General features: G+C 46.5%; 1 protein-coding gene across 1 annotated transcript; it reads left to right on the forward strand.

Annotated features, from left to right (window-relative positions):
- The first annotated feature begins 13,808 nt into the window (after window positions 1–13,808).
- LOC125535140 (putative disease resistance protein RGA3) lies at window positions 13,809–17,460 on the forward strand. The gene has a single exon (XM_048698191.2). It carries the CDS (start codon window positions 13,914–13,916, stop codon window positions 17,271–17,273), a length of 3,360 nt encoding a protein of 1,119 aa, XP_048554148.1. The 5' UTR covers window positions 13,809–13,913; the 3' UTR covers window positions 17,274–17,460.
- The last annotated feature ends 3,213 nt before the right edge of the window (window positions 17,461–20,673 follow it).

The following is a 20,673-nucleotide window of genomic DNA, read 5'->3' on the forward strand; positions in this document are numbered from 1 at the left end:
ATGGTCAAGACATGATGCTAAATTTTATTGTATGAGATGATCATGTTTTGTAACCGAGTTATCGGCAACTGGCAGGAGCCATATGGTTGTCGCTTTATTGTATGCAATGCAATCGCGCTGTAATGCTTTACTTTATCACTAAGCGGTAGCGATAGTCGGGGAAGCATAAGATTGGCGAGACGACAATGATGCTACGATGGAGATCAAGGTGTCGCGCCGGTGACGATGGTGATCACGACGGTGCTTCAAAGATGGAGATCACAAGCACAAGATGATGATGGCCATATCATATCACTTATATTGATTGCATGTGATGTTTATCTTTTATGCATCTTATCTTGCTTTGATTGACGGTAGCATTATAAGATGATCTCTCACTAATTATCAAGAAGTGTTCTCCCTGAGTATGCACCGTTGCGAAAGTTCTTCGTGCTGAGACACCACGTGATGATCGGGTGTGATAGGCTCTACGTTCAAATACAACGGGTGCAAAACAGTTGCACACGCGGAATACTCAGGTTATACTTGACGAGCCAAGCATATACAGATATGGCCTCGGAACACGGAGACCGAAAGGTCGAGCGTGAATCATATAGTAGATATGATCAACATAGTGATGTTCACCAATGAAACTACTCCATCTCACGTGATGATCGGACATGGTTTAGTTGATTTGGATCACGTAATCACTTAGAGGATTAGAGGGATGTCTATCTAAGTGGGAGTTCTTTAAGTAATATGATTAATTGAACCTAAATTTATCATGAACTTAGTACCTTATAGTGTCTTGCTTATCTATGTTTGATTGTAGATAGATGGCCCGTGCTATTGTTCCGTTGAATTTTAATGCGTTCCTTGAGAAAGCAAAGTTGAAAGATGATGGTAGCAATTACACGGACTGGGTCCGTAACTTGAGGATTATCCTCATTGCTGCATAGAAGAATTACGTCCTGGAAGCACCGCTGGGTGCCAGGCCTGCTGCTGGAGCAACACCAGATGTTATGAACGTCTGGCAGAGCAAAGGTGATGACTACTCGATAGTTCAGTGTGCCATGCTTTACGGCTTAGAATCGGGACTTTAACGACATTTTGAACGTCATGGAGCATATGAGATGTTCCAGGAGTTGAAGTTAATATTTCAAGCAAATGCCCGGATTGAGAGATATGAAGTCTCCAATAAGTTCTATAGCTACAAGATGGAGGAGAACAGTTCTGTCAGTGAGCATATACTCAAAATGTCTGGGTATAATAATCACTTGATTCAATTGGGAGTTAATCTTCCAGATGATTGCGTCATTGACAGAATTCTCCAATCACTGCCACCAAGCTACAAGAGCTTCGTGATGAACTATAATATGCAAGGGATGAATAAGACTATTCCCGAGCTCTTCGCAATGCTGAAAGCTGCGGAGGTAGAAATCAAGAAGGAGCATCAAGTGTTGATGGTCAACAAGACCACTAGTTTCAAGAAAAAGGGAAAAGGGAAGAAGAAGGGGAACTTCAAAAAGAATAGCAAGCAAGTTGCTACTCAAGAGAAGAAACCCAAACCTGGACCTAAGCCTGAAACTGAGTGCTTCTACTGCAAGCAGACTGGTCACTGGAAGCGGAACTGCCCCAAGTATTTGGCGGATAAGAAGGATGGCATGGTGAACAAAGGTATATGTGATATACATGTTATTGATGTGTACCTTACTAATGCTCGCAGTAGCACCTGGGTATTTGATACTGGTTCTGTTGCTAATATTTGCAACTCGAAACAGGGACTACGGATTAAGCGAAGATTGGCTAAGAATGAGGTGACGATGCGTGTGGGAAATGGTTCCAAAGTCGATGTGATCGCAGTCGGCACGCTACCTCTACATCTACCTTCGGGATTAGTATTAGACCTAAATAATTGTTATTTGGTGCCAGCTTTAAGCATGAACATTATATCCGGATCTTGTTTGATGCGAGACGGTTATTCATTTAAATCAGAGAATAATGGTTGTTCTATTTACATGAGTAATATCTTTTATGGTCATGCACCCTTAAGGAGTGGTCTATTCTTATTAAATCTCGATAGTAGTGACACACATATTCATAGTGTTGAAGCCAAAAGATGCAGAGCTGATAATGATAGTGCAACTTATTTGTGGCACTGCCGTTTGGGTCATACCGGTATAAAGCGCATGAAGAAACTCCATACTGATGGGCTTTTGGAACCACTTGATTATGAATCACTTGGTACTTGCAAACCGTGCCTTATGGGTAAGATGACAAAAACACCGTTCTCTGGTACTATGGAGAGAGCAACAGATTTGTTAGAAATCATACATACAGATGTATGTGGTCCGATGAATGTTGAGGCTCGTGGCGGATATCGTTATTTTCTCACCTTCACAGATGACTTAAGCAGATATGGGTATATCTACTTAATGAAACACAAGTCTGAAACGTTTGAAAAGTTCAAAGAATTTCAGAGTGAAGTTGAAAATCATCGTAACAAGAAAATAAAATTCCTACAATCTGATCTTGGAGGAGAATATTTGAGTTACGAGTTTGGTATACATTTGAAACAATGTGGAATAGTTTCGCAACTCACGCCACCCGGAACACCACAGCGTAGTGGTGTGTCCGAACGTCGTAATCGTACTTTACTAGATATGGTGCGATCTATGATGTCTCGTACTGATTTACCGCTATCGTTTTGGGGATACGCTCTAGAGACGGCCGCATTCACGTTGAATAGGGCACCATCAAAATCCGTTGAGACGACGCCTTATGAACTGTGGTTTGGCAAGAAACCAAAGTTGTCGTTTCTGAAAGTTTGGGGCTGCGATGCTTATGTGAAAAAGCTTCAACCTGATAAGCTCGAACCCAAATCGGAGAATGTGTCTTCATAGGATATCCAAAGGAAACTATTGGATACACCTTCTATCACAGATCCGAAGGCAAGACTTTTGTTGCTAAATTCGGAAACTTTCTGGAGAAGGAGTTTCTCTCGAAAGAAGTGAGTGGGAGGAAAGTAGAACTTGACGAGGTAACTGTACCTACTCCCTTATTGGAAAGTAATACATCACAGAAACCTGTTTCTATGACACCTACACCAATTAGTGAGGAAGCTAATGATAATGATCATGAAACTTCAGAACAAGATACTACTGAACCTCGTAGATCAACCAGAGTGAGATCCGCGCCAGAGTGGTACGGTAATCCTGTTCTGGAAGTCATGCTACTAGATCATGATGAACCTACGAACTATGAAGAAGCGATGGTGAGCCCAGATTCCGCAAAATGGCTTGAAGCCATGAAATCTGAGATGGGATCCATGTATGAGAACAAAGTATGGACTTTGGTTGACTTGCCCAATGATCAGCAAGCAATTGAGAATAAATGGATCTTCAAGAAGAAGACTGACGCTGACGGTAATATTACTGTCTACAAAGCTAGACTTGTCGCAAAAGGTTTTCGGCAAGTTCAAGGGATTGATTACGATGAGACCTTCTCACCCGTAGCGATGCTTAAGTCTGTCCGAATCATGTTAGCAATTGCCGCATTTTATGATTATGAAATTTGGCAGATGGATGTCAAAACTGCATTCCTGAATGGATTTCTGGAAGAAGAGTTGTATATGATGCAACCAGAAGGTTTTGTCGATCCAAAGGGAGCTAACAAAGTGTGCAAGCTCCAGCGATCCATTTATGGACTGGTGCAAGCCTCTCGGAGTTGGAATAAACGCTTTGATCGTGTGATCAAAGCATTTGGATTTATAAAGACTTTTGGAGAAGCCTGTATTTACAAGAAAGTGAGTGGGAGCTCTGTAGCATTTCTGATATTATATGTGGATGACATACTACTAATTGGAAATGATATAGAATTTCTGGATAGCATAAAGGGATACTTGAATAAGAGTTTTTCAATGAAAGACCTCGGTGAAGCTGCTTACATATTAGGCATTAAGATCTATAGAGATAGATCAAGACGCTTAATTGGACTTTCACAAAGCACATACCTTAACAAAGTTTTGAAGAAGTTCAAAATGGATCAAGCAAAGAAAGGGTTCTTGCCTGTGTTACAAGGTGTGAAGTTGAGTCAGACTCAATGCCCGACCACTGCAGAAGATAGAGAGAAAATGAAAGATGTTCCCTATGCTTCAGCCATAGGCTCTATCATGTATGCAATGCTATGTACCAGACCTGATGTGTGCCTTGCTATAAGTCTAGCAGGGAGGTACCAAAGTAATCCAGGAGTGGATCACTGGACAGCGGTCAAGAACATCTTGAAATACCTGAAAAGGACTAAGGATATGTTTCTCGTTTATGGAGGTGACAAAGAGCTCATCGTAAATGGTTACGTTGATGCGAGCTTTGACACTGATCCGGACGATTCTAAATCGCAAACCGGATACGTGTTTACATTAAACGGTGGAGCTGTCAGTTGGTGCAGTTCTAAACAAAGCGTCGTGGCGGGATCTACGTGTGAAGCGGAATACATAGCTGCTTCGGAAGCAGCAAATGAAGGAGTCTGGATGAAGGAGTTCATATCTGATCTAGGTGTCATACCTAGTGCATCGGGTCCAATGAAAATCTTTTGTGACAATACTGGTGCAATTGCCTTGGCAAAGGAATCCAGATTTCACAAGAGAACCAAGCACATCAAGAGACGCTTCAATTCCATCCGGGATCTAGTCCAGGTGGGGGACATAGATATTTGCAAGATACATACGGATCTGAATGTAGCAGACCCGTTGACTAAGCCTCTTCCACGAGCAAAACATGATCAGCACCAAGGCTCCATGGGTGTTAGAATCATTACTGTGTAATCTAGATTATTGACTCTAGTGCAAGTGGGAGACTGAAGGAAATATGCCCTAGAGGCAATAATAAAGTTATTATTTATTTCCTTATATCATGATAAATGTTTATTATTCATTTTAGAATTGTATTAACCGGAAACATAATACATGTGTGAATACATAGACAAACAGAGTGTCACTAGTATGCCTCTACTTGACTAGCTCGTTAATCAAAGATGGTTATGTTTCCTAACCATGGACAAAGAGTTGTTATTTGATTAACGGGATCACATCATTAGGTGAATGATCTGATTGACATGACCCATTCCATTAGCTTAGCACCCGATCGTTTAGTATGTTGCTATTGCTTTCTTCATGACTTATACATGTTCCTATGACTATGAGATTATGCAACTCCCGTTTGCCGGAGGAACACTTTGTGTGCTACCAAACGTCACAACGTAACTAGGTGATTACAAAGGTGCTCTACAGGTGTCTCCAAAGGTACATGTTAGGTTGGCGTATTTCGAGATTAGGATTTTTCACTCCGATTGTCGGAGAGGTATCTCTGGGCCCTCTCGGTAATGCACATCACATAAGCCTTGCAAGCATTGCAACTAATGAGTTAGTTGTGAGATGATGTATTACGAAACGAGTAAAGAGACTTGCCGGTAACGATATTGAACTAGGTATTGAGATACCGACGATCGAATCTCGGGCAAGTAACATACCGATGACAAAGGGAACAGCATATGTTGTTATGCGGTCTGACCGATAAAATATCTTCATAGAATATGTAGGAGCCAATATGAGCATCCAGGTTCCGCTATTGGTTATTGACCGGAGACGTGTCTCGGTCATGTCTACATTGTTCTCGAACCCGTAGGGTCCGCACGCTTAAGGTTTCGATGATAGTTATATTATGAGTTTATGCATTTTGATGTACCGAAGTTTGTTCGGAGTCCCGGATGTGATCACGGACATGACGAGGAGTCTCTAAATGGTCGAGACATAAAGATTGATATATTGGAAGCCTATGTTTGGATATCGGAAGTGTTCCGGGTGAAATCGGGATTTTACCGGAGTACCGGGAGGTTACCGGAACCCCCCGGGAGGTATATGGGCCTTAGTGGGCTTTAGTGGAAGAAAGGAGAGGTGGCCAGGGCTGGGCCGCGCGCCCCTCCCCCCCTAGTCCGAATAGGACAAGGAGAGGGGGCCGGCGCCCCCCTTCCTTCTCTCTCTCCTCTTTCCCCCCTCCCGAATCCTATTCCAACTAGGAAAGGGAGGAATCCTACTCCCAGAGGGAGTAGGACTCCTCCTGGCGTGCCCTCTCCTGGCCGGCCACACCCCCCCCCCCTTTGATCCTTTATATACGGAGGCAGGGGGCACCCCTAGACACACAAGTTGATCCACGTGATCATATTCTTAGCCGTGTGCGGTCATTCCACCATAGTCCTCGATAATATTGTAGCGGTGCTTAGGCAAAGCCCTGCGATGGTAGTACATCAAGATCGTCACCACGCCGTCGTGCTTACGGAACTCTTCCCCGACACTTTGCTGGATCGGAGTCCGGGGATCGTCATCGAGCTGAACGTGTGCTAGAACTCGGAGGTGTCGTAGTTTCGGTGCTTGATCGGTCGGGCCGTGAAGACGTACGACTACATCAACCACGTTGTGCTAACGCTTCCGTTGTCGATCTACAAGGGTACGTAGATCACACTCTCCCCTCTCGTTGCTATGCATCACCATGATCTTGCGTGTGTGTAGGAAAATTTTGAAATTACTACGTTCCCCAACAGCTTGCTCTCCCGTTCTCTTTACGGGTTGAAGCAGGCGCCTCGGGCCTGGTACCAGCGGATCACGGCCTTCCTTCAGCAGCAGGGGTTCCAGTCCACACGGTCTGATGCCTCCCTATTTGTTTATCACCAGGGTGCCGCCACCGCGTACCTTCTCATGTACGTCGATGACATCATCCTGACTGTGTCCTCGCCAGCGCTACTTCAGCAGATCACAGCTCGCCTCAGCACCGAGTTCGCCCTCAAGGACTTGGGGGCTCTCCACTACTTCCTCGGCATCGAGGTTGTCCGCCGTGCCACTGGCTTCTTCCTGCATCAGCAGAAGTATGCCTACGAGCTTCTGGAGCGAGTCGGCATGCTTAACTGTAAATCTGCTTTCACACCTGTCGACACGAAGGCTAAGGTGTCCGTCGTCGATGGCTCTCCGGCGTCCGACGCTCCCTTCTACCACTCCATCGTCGGTGCTCTTCAGTACCTCACACTGACGCGTCCAGATATCCAGTATGATGTCCACTAGGTGCCTCCACATGCATTCTCCTCGTGACACTCATTGGGCTCTGGTGAAACGTATTCTCTAGTATATACGTCGCACCACAGCTATGGGTCTCACCCCGACGGCATCACCCGACACCAGCCTCGTCGCCTACTCCGACGCCGACTGGGCTGGGTGTCCCGACACTCGGTGCTCCACTTCCAACTATTGCGTCTACCTCGGACCCTCTCTGATTTCGTGGTTGTCTAAACGACAACCCACGGTCTCACGATCGAGCGCCGAGGCCGAGTACAGGGCAGTGGCCAATGCCGTCGCGGAGTGCTCCTGGCTACGACAGCTTCTTCAGGAGTTGCTATGTGAGGTTCCCAGGGCCACGCTTGTCTACTGCGACAACGTCTCGGCGGTCTACCTCGCTGACAACTTTGTCCATCATCATCGGACGAAGCATATTGAGTTCGACATTCACTTCGTTCAGGAGCATGTCGCACTTGGTCGTGTTCGAGTTTTGCTTGTGCCCGATCAGCAGTTCGCCGATGTTATGACAAAGGGACTACCCACCTCGACTTTCGAGGGCTTTCGGTCCAGTCTTCGCGTCAGCGGCGACGCTTCGACTGCGCGGGGGGGAGGGGGGGTGGGAACATGTGTACACATACGTGCCCGCGGGCGTATACGTGGCAGGATTTGCTAAGTCCGGCCCTAGATGCTATTAGTGGTTGTTTGGATATCAAGTTTATAGAGAATTAGTTTTAGTTAACCTTGATTTCTGGCGTAACAATCTAAAAACTTGTTTGAATTGTGTAACCGAATCGTAGATATAGAAAACTGAGTTCTGTAAAACCCAAAATTCCCAGCTTATAGAAAAACGACCATTTGACTTCTTTTGTATAAATCAGTTTTCTAAGTACGGCGGCGGCGAAGTAATTGAACGCGACACACCACAAGCACCGGGACGTCCTATGCGCGCACGGGTGAGGCGATGCCTAAAGTTGCCGCGATGAGCTCGCCGCTCGGGGCCCGGACGTGGCCGTCGTTGCGAGCAGCCCCTCACCGTCTGGCATGGCGAGGCAGGAGCAACCACGGAGCGCAGGTTGCATTGGCAGACGTGCTCCTCTTCCTGCGGACGACGGCTACAATCTGACCTTCCCAGCCGCTACGCTCCACGAGCGAGCAGGGGCCTGGCCCCCCCTATCGATCGAGTAATTTCCGTAACAGCTGCCAGTAATTAACAGTGACATCACGTGTTGCAATGCGTGACAATAATGCCAAGGCCGTTGCAGCGAGGAGGCCATGATCGCTCGGCGGACAAAAATCCGGCGAGACGCCTCACGATCGGGGCACGAATGCTACACATCCAGATCGACTGAAAGGGAATTCTGAGGAAGCTGTTGTGTCATGCCGTGTCTGTTCTTTCTTATTTTTCCCATCGAATTCCATATACTTATTTCTTTATCTAATATTAATTAAAGGGAGGAAGCTTTCATAGTTCTTTATATGTCATTTTTTTATATCCGTTGATTTTATGTTAGTCATAAAAATTGACCGCTTAGATTTAAAAGAGTTGTAGTCACGTTTGAAAAAAAAAAGAAAAAAAAGCCAGCACGAGAGCGACGGACAATGGCGTGTTAGACTCAAACTGGCAACATACGTACATAATTCTTACTTTTATAACCAGCTAAGCTAGCTGGCCTACGTGTATAAATACAAGTTGTGCTCTATTTATACATCATGCCACTCCCTAGAAAAGCATCTGCCCCGTCGAGGCTAACGCTAACCCTCCCGCTCTGCCGACTAGCCGCTGCGTCGCAATACTAGCAGTCGCCGGCAAGTGTGAGATCGCAGCGCCGCGCCGGCAGCACGGACAAAGTGTTGCGTCGCAGCACCGGCAGCCTACGACGAGCACTGTCGCAACGCCGGCAGCACCGACGCATGGAGCTTGGGGTCGACGCGTGCAGCGCGTCCATGGGCCATGGCGGATGTGCCTCTCTACATCGACGTGAGTGCTGCATTGCAGTGTCAGCAGCACCGATGAGACAATGAGCGCCTGCAGTGGTGGACAAGAGTTGCGGCAGGCGCACGAGGTGGTCGATGCGCAACATCACCGGAGTTGTAGTGGCCCTGTCGGCCCCCCATCACGGTTGTCGCCACAGCTGTGGGAGAAACTTCAACGCAGCACCCGTCGCTTGGCCATCCTTGTATTGGAGTGGCGACGCCCATCCCAGCACGGTGACGCCTCTCCATAACGGACGGTCCCATATTGTAGTGTAACCCGGCATTGCAATGGCACATCGACGCAGCAGCGGTGGCGCTTCAGCGGGGCTCCGGCGACGACGTCAGCAGCTTACAACAGCGCGTACACCCATGCTTGCGACAGCGTCCACGGCGCCACTGGAGCACCAGTGGCTGAACCCTTGCTGGAGTTCGTGCTCGGGTTTGCAGCAGCCGAGCCCCGGCCTTGCAGCGCCGGTGGCCGGGATGGGCAGCAGCCCTGCTCCGTCCCTCGTAGCATCGGTGGCCTGCTATGTCCTCCCACTGGCGAACGTCACCAACTCGGAACAGATTTTTTATTGTTGTGTCCGACCATGGGTGCCTGGCTCATGCCCTTCTTTTCCAAAAAAAAGCTCCGGCACGCGACTGAATCCCTGATTCAATACAAATTCGAAATTGCCATGTCCTTCGAATCTCGCCGGAACGGCGTCGCCGAGGGAGTGCCTTGGGCTGAAGCCCAGTACCATACTATCATCTAATACGCCATGGATTTCAATTTGTGGGAGGGGCGATCTTGGGCATACAGCGTCGCCGACAAGAACAAGAAGCTTCAAGACCTCTCACGGGGCGGCGCTGGGATACGTCCATTGGATGTGCAGGTGACAGGGGAGAGAAAATGGTGCATCACTGCAGTTTCCAGCATTGCATGGTCCGTCCCTTGGCCTAAATTGACACATGAGGCACTAGGACGTGACTGGTAGATATGCGAGCGATGGGAGAGAAGTTGGTGCAACGATGTACGATAGCGGCGCAGGGCAGTGTTGCAGCAATACGCGAGCGACGGCGGTGGAGGGAGAAGGACGGTGGTGCAGGTGTGTAGCAGTCCGTTTGGACGGCGAGATGTGTGCCAATGTTGGAGTCAGTTCGGTGCAGAGGCCGACGTTGCAGGGTGCTGCTGTGGAGAGAGTAATAGGGAACAGTAGCATTAAAACGGAAATTAGATAAACTGAGGCTGCTGCTCTGTGCATTCATTGCTGTTGCTGCGTGTTCTCTCGGGAGAGAAGAAAGAGAGGTAGAGAGAAAGTGAGAGGGTGTGCTTCTAAGGGCATCTCCAGCCGTTGGCCTCCTAGGGGGCGCCTAAAATCGCCGTCTGGGGGTGAGCCGGCGCAAAAATTGGGCCTGGAGGCGAGTTGGTCCCCAGCCGCCGGCTCCAGAGCCGCCCCCAGGCGTGTTTTAAAATAAAAAAAGTTCGGCATAGTTCTGCGAAGTTCGGCTTAAACACGATGAATTTCGGCCAAACACGATATATTTCGGCACATTTCGGCGAAGTTCGCGGATTTTCATTACATAGCACATATTTATAAATTAATCTAAAGAAAAAATTGGCTGAAGTCGCCGCCGTCGCCGCCATCGTCGTCGTCGGCCTTCTCCTCCTTGACGCGGGCGCCCCTGCTGGACCCCTGCCCGGCGTCGCCATGGCGGACTGGTGGCGGCGCATCGTCGTTGGGGGAAGCGTTGGCCGCCGCCTCGTCTCCGGGGAAGCGTTCTGCCATGGCGACGGGCTCGGGAGAGGTAGAGAGATAGAGGGAGGGGCTGGGCGGCCGCGCTCGGGAGAGGTAGGGAGAGGGAGGGGCTGGACGGCGGCGAGGGGCGGGGCTGGTGTGGGCACAGGCGAGTGGAGGCCACCGGCTATATAGCCGCGCCACGCCCATGTGTACGCGTGCGAGGGAGGGGAGGCGCCGGCACGCCGTCCCGTGACGCGCCGCCCGTGAATCAATGGCAAGGCTGACCGGCGGCAGCCTTGGCATTGATTCCCCGCGGGAACCGAGGCTGTTGGGGAAGACGAGGCGTTGTGTCGCTGATGCAGCTGGCCCGCGGCTTTTTCGCACCAAAACAGCTCGCCCCGACGCCCCCGGACGCCCCCCAGCGCGCCGGGTTCGGCCTGGGTCCACCGGCACTGTTTTCGGCCCAGGCCGGCGAAAATCGGGCTCCTGGGCCATTTTTTCGGCGCCGGCGCGAAAAAATCGCCTGGGGAGGCCTTTCTGGGGCCGCGGCTGGAGATGCCCTAAGTATATTTTGGTTGTCGTAACAGTTTATAATTTATGCATGGTTGATTGCTTGATGCTACTGTTGATTATTGATTGTTAGATTATATAATGTTAAAATATAGGGGTTGAGATTTAGGAGTGTTACTGATGTTTTTTTTCTCCTGTTGTAATGCACGACATATGTCCTATTATTAAAACAGGATTATGGGCATTCAACGTTGCATATTGGAAGCTCAACTATGTCAATAAAATCATGTAATCAATTGTCATTCTGGTACCCATTATTTTCTTTTTGCTAAAATATTGTGGTGTTTACTCAATAGCGAAGCACGGCCCGCAGGTCAAACAATGCATACATACCCCCCCCCCCCCACCTCAAAAAAAGAATAATGCATCTATTTGTTAGAATTTTTGCAAAGATGGTCATCTTGAAAGATTTCTTCTTCATGTTAGGGGTACTTTACTATACTTATTGTTTCCTTAGAGAAATTTCAATAATTTGATTAGGAGTGTTGAAGTGCGATGAACTTTTATCCGGTTGCAATGCACGCAATTAATTAGCCTTTATTACTCGGATGATATTTATTCCGCCATGATGGTTGATAAATAGATGAAAGTTTTTCCATTAAAAAATTTTGTCAATCAGATCAATTTACTCGTAATCATACCCCATGTCCGAAACTTTACGTCATGATCCTCAAATGATACTTTTTTGTCATCAGTGATCTTTGCCTTGAGACATAGTTCAGCCAACCGTGGTTCATAAAAACTGGAATTTTCTCCCGTCGCAACGCACAGGCATTTTTGCTAGTTAACAGAAAAAGTAACAAAAACTGGTTTTGCTAAAAATCCTCTAAAAACTGGTTTTCCAAAATCTCACGTCTATTTGTTGTCATCCAAACAACACCTGAATCTTCCATCCACCCCACACATACCTACTTTTAACTAGTTTGGCTAAATCATGGGCAGCACAATTAGTCTCTCAGCATGCCAAAAAATGATATGCGGGAAATCACATGCAAGGTGATATATGTCATAAAAAATTGCCGCTGATAGACCGAAAGAGCAACTTCCATTCTTCATTTCTCTATCATCTCGATGTTGTTGGAGTTCACCTCTATGCGGTTACACCCGACTGTAGTTGCCAAATTGGGAGCCATAAGCGCATCTCCGCACCAATCGGTTTCCCCGTTTTCTGCCACGACGAATCTACCATTCGAATCTCTGATGACAACGTCATACGAGCCCTTAGTAAGTCTGGTTCAAAAGCCTCATCCACGTTTAGTCTCACATAGTTTCTCCTTGGTCTTTCCTAGTCATGTCGGTTGATCGTTGTCTTCGCATCGCTCCTCATAATATAGTTAGCAACCAAAGCTGTGATTGCCATTGCTATGAACTCAGGTTCCTGGACCTTTTCATTATGCACTAACTTTCTCCTCTCCCACTATAAATACCAGGAACCAATAGCAATTGTTTCTGTTGAATTTTCAAATCGAGGACCACACATTCTTCAGCTGGTTGTAGCAATAAATATTCTAGCACAACTTCTCCCACATGATCCACAACGCATGCTTTATCAATAGCAAAGTCCAAACCTTGTAACTGCCATACAGTACCTCTTTAGCTTTTGCACAAGTGAATAACATGTGTTTGGTATCCTTTGCTCCTATACCGCATGTAGGACATTACCCAGTGACTTTTATATGTCTGTTAGCCAAAGTCACCCGACATGGTAGCGATCCTAACAAAGTTCGCCAGAGAAATTTTTAAACCTTGGCAGGACAGCTTAATCTCCAGATCATCCCCCATATTGATGAATTCCATGAGGGCCCGACTGTATTTTCAGGCAACGGAATCGCAAGGATTCGCGCCACATCAACTTGCCAGCATGTTTGGGAAACCAACACTTCATCCCAACGACTTATAACAGGGTCAATAAAATCACTTACTTTTGATAGTAAATTGCATAATGAATATTTTTAAATAATACTTAACATTTTCTATTGGCATGTTAAATATTTTTGAAATAGATGACGAATATTTATAAAAATGCATGAACACATTTAGAAAAGAATATTGACTAATGCTTACATTTTTTAGAAACAAAATACGAAAATGAAAAAGAAAACTGGACAAAACGACAGAAAAAAATGTTAAGAAAATTGTAGGAACGGCAGCTCATATAACTGGCGGGTGCATCGCACAGATTTTTTTGTTTGTTTTTGAGACAAACCACACAGCTGGTAGTATACTCGAACAATACTCTTTTTTTTTAGGGCTACTCGAACAATACTCGAAAAGGAGCAGCAGCACCGAACAAAAAAACTGCCCAAAACATCTGGCCCAACACAACTCGAAAAGGCACAAAGCAAAGACAAAAAAAGGGGCCAGCCCAAAAAGCCAGAAGAGACAATGGCGGGGACATGGGCTGGACCTAAACGAAAAAAAATGACGCAAGCCGACTGAGACCTACTGACCTAGGCAGACTCTGGCCACTGCCCTTGCTGGTGGTGGCCTGTGTTCACACCGCACCATACGCGCGTTCACACTGCTGCATACCCTTCTCCCTCCCACCCCAGGCAGCAAGACATCCATCGATGGATCCGCCGATGCCGAGGTCCCTTGTGTTTCCGTCGATCGATCGGCCGGTGCCGGCGGCCGTCCTCTCCATGGATCTCCCGTTGGAGGTGGCTTTCCGGGCCATGGCGCGCGCCGTGGAGCAGTTCAACTCCTTCGGTGAGAAGCAGGCCAAGCGTCTCATGGTCGCCGGCGCCGGGGGCGGCAAGCTGCGGGAGGTGGCGACCCAGCTGGAGCAGATCCGCGAACTGCTCTGGGGCGTCGACGACGGGAGGAGCTCTCCGGCGGCGGCGGAGTCCTTCTACGGCATCGACGATCTGATCGATGAGATGGAGTACCACAGGCTCGCCTTCCACCTCGAAGCCTCCCCAAATACAAATCCAAAGGTCAGCAATCCCCTCACTTCTGCCCTCAGGCTGGGCAGGCGATTCCTTAGCAGCAGCAGCAGCAGCAGCAGCAGCGATGGGGCGTCCCGCTCCCGGTGGTTCCTCAAGGATCTGGATTCCGTCGCAACCACTCTGGCCACTCTGCTCAACCAATTCCAAGGATCCAGTCTGCCGCTTGCCGTCTCGGATGCGGCGCCTCAGGACAACAAGGTGTTTGGCCGCAGCAGGGAGCTCAATGACATCGTGCAAATGCTGACAGAGCCGATGCCATCCCACACCACTGGCTGCAAGATAATCTCCATTGTTGGCTTCGGCGGTTTGGGCAAGACCACGCTCGCCCAGTCGGTCTACGACCACATCGGGGTTAAGGGCCACTTTGATCTTACAGCATGGGCACATGTCTCCGCCAAGCCTGACAGACTGGAACTAGCAAATCAGATACTGTGTTCGGCAAGCCCAACCTACCGTGGATCCATTGACAAAGATGCCACCTTCGGAGCTCTTCAGTCGCAACTCACTCAACTTCTGGCATCCAAGAGAGTCCTGCTTGTTCTCGATGATGTGTGGGATGTGGCCCAAGATACATGGCAAGAACTCCTCATTCCTCTTAAATCTGCCCAAAGTGGGAGCAGAATTATTGTGACCACCCGAACACCAAAGGTTGCTGACATGCTTGGTGCATCTCACACCTACCACCTGAATCCACTGGGCATCGAAGATTGTTGGTCCTTGTTCCACCGATATGCTTTTGGGGGCTGGAGCACACATGATTCCAGTGATGAACTTGAGCAGATTGGGAGGGTGATTGTTGCTAAAGTCGACGGATTGCCTTTGGCTGTCAAGGTGCTGGCAGGACTGCTTGGAGCTACAAAGAGCACTAAGTACTGGCGTATTATCTCGGAAAAACAATTTTCCGGAGATGCCACTCTCTCCTCGCTGCGTTTGAGCTACAGTTACCTGCCAGGACGACTCAAGCAATGCTTTGCATTCTGCAGCATATTTCCCAGGAACTGGAAGTTTGACCAAAGAACCATGATCCGCCTTTGGATGGCCAATGGTTTTATACAGTCCCAAACCGACACTGGTAAAAGGATGGAGGATCTGGGCACAGATTATTTCAATGCTCTCCTATCTCGGTCATTCTTCCAAACTCTTAGGCAGGGCCCTCGCACACACTGTATCATGCATGACCTGATCCATGATCTTGCAGTGTCAGTTTCAACCAATGATTGCTTTCAAATTGAGCCTGGCATGACCCGTTCTATCCCCTCAACGGTGCGCCATATCTCGGTCACTACGGATGGCGTACAAGACATCAATGCTGCCATCAACATGCTACCGAAAAAGCTGCGCACCTTGTTAGTTCTGAGAACTCGTTCTTTCTCCTCATATTGTCTTCAAGGAGACTTCTTAGCAAAGCTCAAGACTTTGCGGGTGCTTGATATTAGCCACTCTGACTACACTGAATTGCCAAGATCCATTTCCTGCTTAATCCATCTCCGTTACCTGTCCTTGTGTCGGACCATTCGGAGTCTTCCAGAGTCGACAAGCAAGCTGCTCCAGCTACAAACGTTGCACTTTACAGACAGGTGTTCCCTTGATAAGCTTCCAGCAGGAATAAGTAGGCTTGTAAAGTTGCGGCACCTTGGAATCGACATGAAGTACATTGCACAGGTGCCAGGCATTGGTCGGCTTATTAATCTGCAGGGATCTGTTGAGTTCTGTGTTAAAAAGGGGGGAGGGCATGCCTTGCAGGAGCTGAATGGCATAAACGGTCTCCATGGCCAACTAAAAATTAAAGGCCTTGACAATGTTTTGAGCAAGGATGAAGCCACCAAGACCGACATGAAAAGAAAAGAGAATCTCAGGGCGCTGAGACTGGAATGGAGTTCAGCTAGTAGAATTCTCACCCCTGTGACTGACTATGAAGTACTAGAAAACCTACAGCCACATCAAAACTTGAAGGAACTTCACATTGTGAGGTATCTTGGCGCAACAGCTCCAAGTTGGTTACAGTATGCTGCGCTGAGGGAGCTGCAATCCTTGCACCTTGTTAATTGCAGGAGCTTGGGCGTTCTACCTCCACTGGGGCTCCTGCCGTCACTCCAACAATTACACATGAAGGAGCTGTGCACAGTTAAACGAATTGGACATGAGTTCTATGGTACAGTTGACTTGTCATTTCCATCCCTGAAGGTTCTTGTGTTTGATGACTTTCCCAGCTTGGTTGAGTGGTCTGAAGTGAGGGCCGATCCATTTCCTTGTCTGCAGAAGCTAGAGATTGTAGACTGCCCAAAGTTGATTCAAGTTCCTGCATTTCCCCCATCTGTCTCTGAACTTACAGTGGAGCGAACATTGTTGATATCCAATATGAGGCTTGCTCCATATTCTTCGTCAAGATTAGAGATACTCACACTGAATGTTTCCACAACTAGTGTACTTTGCAGGGGACTATTCCATCAAAGCCATCTAGAATCTATTGTGGTTTTAAACATAAACGCTGGCTGCAAGCAGCTTGTTTCTGCTGAGGGACTGCACACCTTTACGTCTCTCCAAAAGCTTCAGCTGTGCCACTCTGACATATCAGATCAGAATTTGGGAAGTCTTCTTCAGGTGCTGCCCTCTTTGTACTCGGTTGAGATGATAGATCTGCCCAACATGACATCTCTTCTGGTGCCAACAAAAAATAATTTGTGTACTACCGTCACGGAGTTGCAAATATCAAACTGTCCACAGCTCTCTTCTATAGTCTCCTTGGGTACTTTTGTTTCACTGAAACGTTTGGTGATTGAGAAATGCCCCAAACTGACGGCAGCATCCTTCCCAGTAAGTTTTTGGAGACTCACAGCCCTCAAGGTTCTGAGTATATCATACTGCACAGAGTTCCAGTCCTTACCTAGTTGTGGTCTGCCAACCTCAATAGAAGCACTTCATCTCGTTGGGTGTCACCCAAAGCTGCATGAAAATTCAAGCAACAGAACTGTCAATTCCTGAGAGAAGATTTCTACTCTACACAAAACATTGCTGGCAAAATTCATGTTTTATGTTAGCACTCCTGTTTCTTTCGTTCTTACTACTTCCATTAGGTATTTTTTCAGTTTATTTTGTAATTGTGCCACTATGTGTTAGCTGTAAATACCGATCTGTGACTTTAATTCTGATAATTGTTTACCTGTACTTCTATCATGGTTCAGATTACAGCCCACCCTTATTGTTTTGTCAAGATGTGGAAATCACAGTATGTTTTCCTTCTTCCTTGAGTTTCTTTATGGACAACAATTCTTATCGGTTTTTGAAAGTGCAACCAATCCCCGGATGGTTTTGATAATTAACAAACATATACATCATTGATCTAATATTCATTGCAAATAGATTTCAGATAAAAAACAACGATTGGCATGACAAAGACTAATGGATGTGGACCTCTCAAAATGTTAAGGACAAGAATTGGCTACTCCAAGACACTACATTTTTGGTTTAGTGATCCAAAATCGCATTGAGTCACTTAGAAAAGCCAATACTATTAAAAGGGGATGAAGTATTGTTGATGAGATTGTTGCTCAAGTGCTTAGTGATATTGCTTCAAAAATCCTCAGTCATTTTCTCAAAACACATCTGTCCAAAACCCTAATTCCCTATCATGGTCTCACCGAAATCTTCCATCCGGACCCATCGAGATGACCACTACCATTGCCACTGCCAAACCCTAGCAATTCGGTTAGACCAAAAAGGATCTCGGTCTCACCGAGATGGCATTGCCAAGTTTTCGTGAGACTGAGTTCTGTCCTAGCCATTGCGTTGCAGTCCCAACGAGTTGTTCCACTTCGATCCCACTGAAAAGCCCAACGTTCATATCGTTTACACTAATCAATCTCACCGAGTTTTACATTCGATCTCACCGACTTGGGTCAAAAGTGTGTAACGGTTGGATTTTGGGTGAAGACTATTTATACCCCTCCACCCACCTACTCTCAAAGAGAGCCATCAGAACGGAACACAACATCCACCATTCATTTTCTGAGAGAGAACCACCTACTCATATGTTGAGATCAAGAGATTCCATTCCTACCATTTGAATCTTGATTTCTAGCCTCTTCAAGTTGCTTTTCACTCCAATCCTTCTCCTACCCAAGCCAAATATGTGAGAGAGATTGAGTGTTGAGGAGACTATCATTTGAAGCACAAGAGCAAGGAGTTCATCACCAAGACAACATCTATTACCTGTTGGAGAGTGGTGTCTCATAGATTGGTTAGGTGTCACTTGGGAGCCTTCAAGATCATGTGGAGTTGAACCAAGGAGTTTGTAAGGGAAAGGAGATCGTCTACTTTGTGAAGATCTACCCGAGTGAGGCTAGTCCTTCGTGGATGCAAGCCATGGTGGAATAGACAAGGTTGCTTCTCTATGGGTGGATCCCACCGTGCACTCGCACAACCGTTACCCTCCGTGGGTTAAAGTCTCCATCAACGTGCACGTACGATATCATCACCTATCGGAACCACGCCAAAATCATCGTGTCTTCATTGCCTTTGAAATCTCTAATCCCTCATTTACGTTCATATGCAAAGTCTTTACTTTTCGCTGCACAACTCTTAGACTTGCATGTGTAGGGTGTATTTGACTTGGTAGAATTGCTAAAACTTGCTCACAATTAAAATTGGGGAAATGATAAGTTCTTATTTGGTCAAGTAGTCTAATCACCCCCCTCTAGATATACTTTCAATCCTACACTTCTGATTGTACACATCACCATGATGGCACTCTGGACAAGGAGAAGAGCACTATTCAAGGATTGTTGCATTTGTACCATGATTTCTTTCAACCAATTCATGTATCTCCAGCATGCATGCTCATATAGTGATACAAGTTATTCTTTTTACTTTTTTGAGACCGAGGCAAAAGGCTTCCCTCATTCACCTCATTCATTAATAAAGGAGGAGTTTAGAGTACATGCTAGCGGAACAACAGCTTAGCCGATCAAAGGGAATTATAAAATGGATTACACTCGTGGCATGATATTTCTCAAGTGCGTAGCTCCGCATCATCAATTTTTTCCTGAAAACTCTAGCATTCCTCTCATTCCAAATGATACATGCCAGCCCACAGAAGTCATTGGAAGAATTGTTGCTTATGAGATGTCACTCAAGGACAAGGAGGAGCTCCACAACAATCAAGTGACGCATACAAAGCTTCAAGTGATACTCCTACAACATCAAGTGACAAACTAGTATCCAATGAGAAATTAAGCCTAATGGTGAAGAACTTCAACAAATTCTACAAGGATAGAAACAAAGAGAGAAGCTCCAACTCAAGGCAATATGAGCAAAGATCATCAAGTCATGACCGTAATTGCTACAATTGTGGAAGACCAGGACACTACTCCAATGAGTGTACGATACCTCACAAGAAAAGAGAAGACTCACCTAGAAGGAAGAGTAGAAGAGATGAATCACCTCATAGAGAGAGGATGAGTAGATATGATCGTTATGAACGAAGACCTTCTCGAAGAAACAAGGAATCCGAAGGGAAATACAAGTCAACCAAGAGCTACTCTAGAAGAAGACACCAAGCACATGTTGGTGAATGAGTTTCCGGTTCCGACTCTGACAACAACTCCGAGGGAAGTTGTCACTCCGACTCCGACTATAGTCAAGATGAAGTTGTTGCCGGACTTGCTCTAGTAGCCTCCAACTCCCATGACATATTTGATTCACCAAATGAAGGAATTGGAAGATGCTTCATGGCTAAAGGCTCCAAGGTATCACACCCCGAGTACCTTGATTCCAATAGTGATGAGGATGATTTTCTTGTTGATAAAACTAGTGATGTGAGCTATATATAACAAACTTGCTAGTAATCATGATAGTCAAGATGAAATGAGTGACAATGCTAAGAAAGAGATTGAGCGTCTAACTAAAGAACTAAACACTCTTAAGTTAGCTCATGAAACAACTCAAGAAGGGCATAGAGAGCTTCTAAGAACTCATGAGAAGCTACGCTTCGAGAAGCTAAATTTAGAGCAAGAGCATGAGCTTCTTAAAGCAATCCATGATGATCTTCAAAAGAAGAGTTCTTCTTACATTTCCAAACGTCTTCTCTTGTCTACTTTTATGCCACAAGTTAAATCTACTCAAGCTAGTAACAAGAGTAAGAAAGGTTCTACCTTTAGTAGTAACAATAACAATGCTAAATCCAATATTGTTGCTTCTAGTAGTTATATTAATTGATTCAACTAACGATTCTCTTAGCCAAGTTACACTTGAGCAAGAAAATAATTTGTTGAAAGGAATTATAGAAAAAGGTGTCTACAAGAGCCTTGTCGGAAGTAAGCAATTTGAGGAAATTATGCATAAGCAAGGAAGGCACCGGAAGAACCAAGGTACTGGTTTTGAACGA

This window comes from Triticum urartu, chromosome 2A, assembly GCF_056163025.1.
Source record: "Triticum urartu cultivar PI428250 chromosome 2A, HENAU_Tu73, whole genome shotgun sequence".
Taxonomy (NCBI): domain Eukaryota; kingdom Viridiplantae; phylum Streptophyta; class Magnoliopsida; order Poales; family Poaceae; genus Triticum; species Triticum urartu.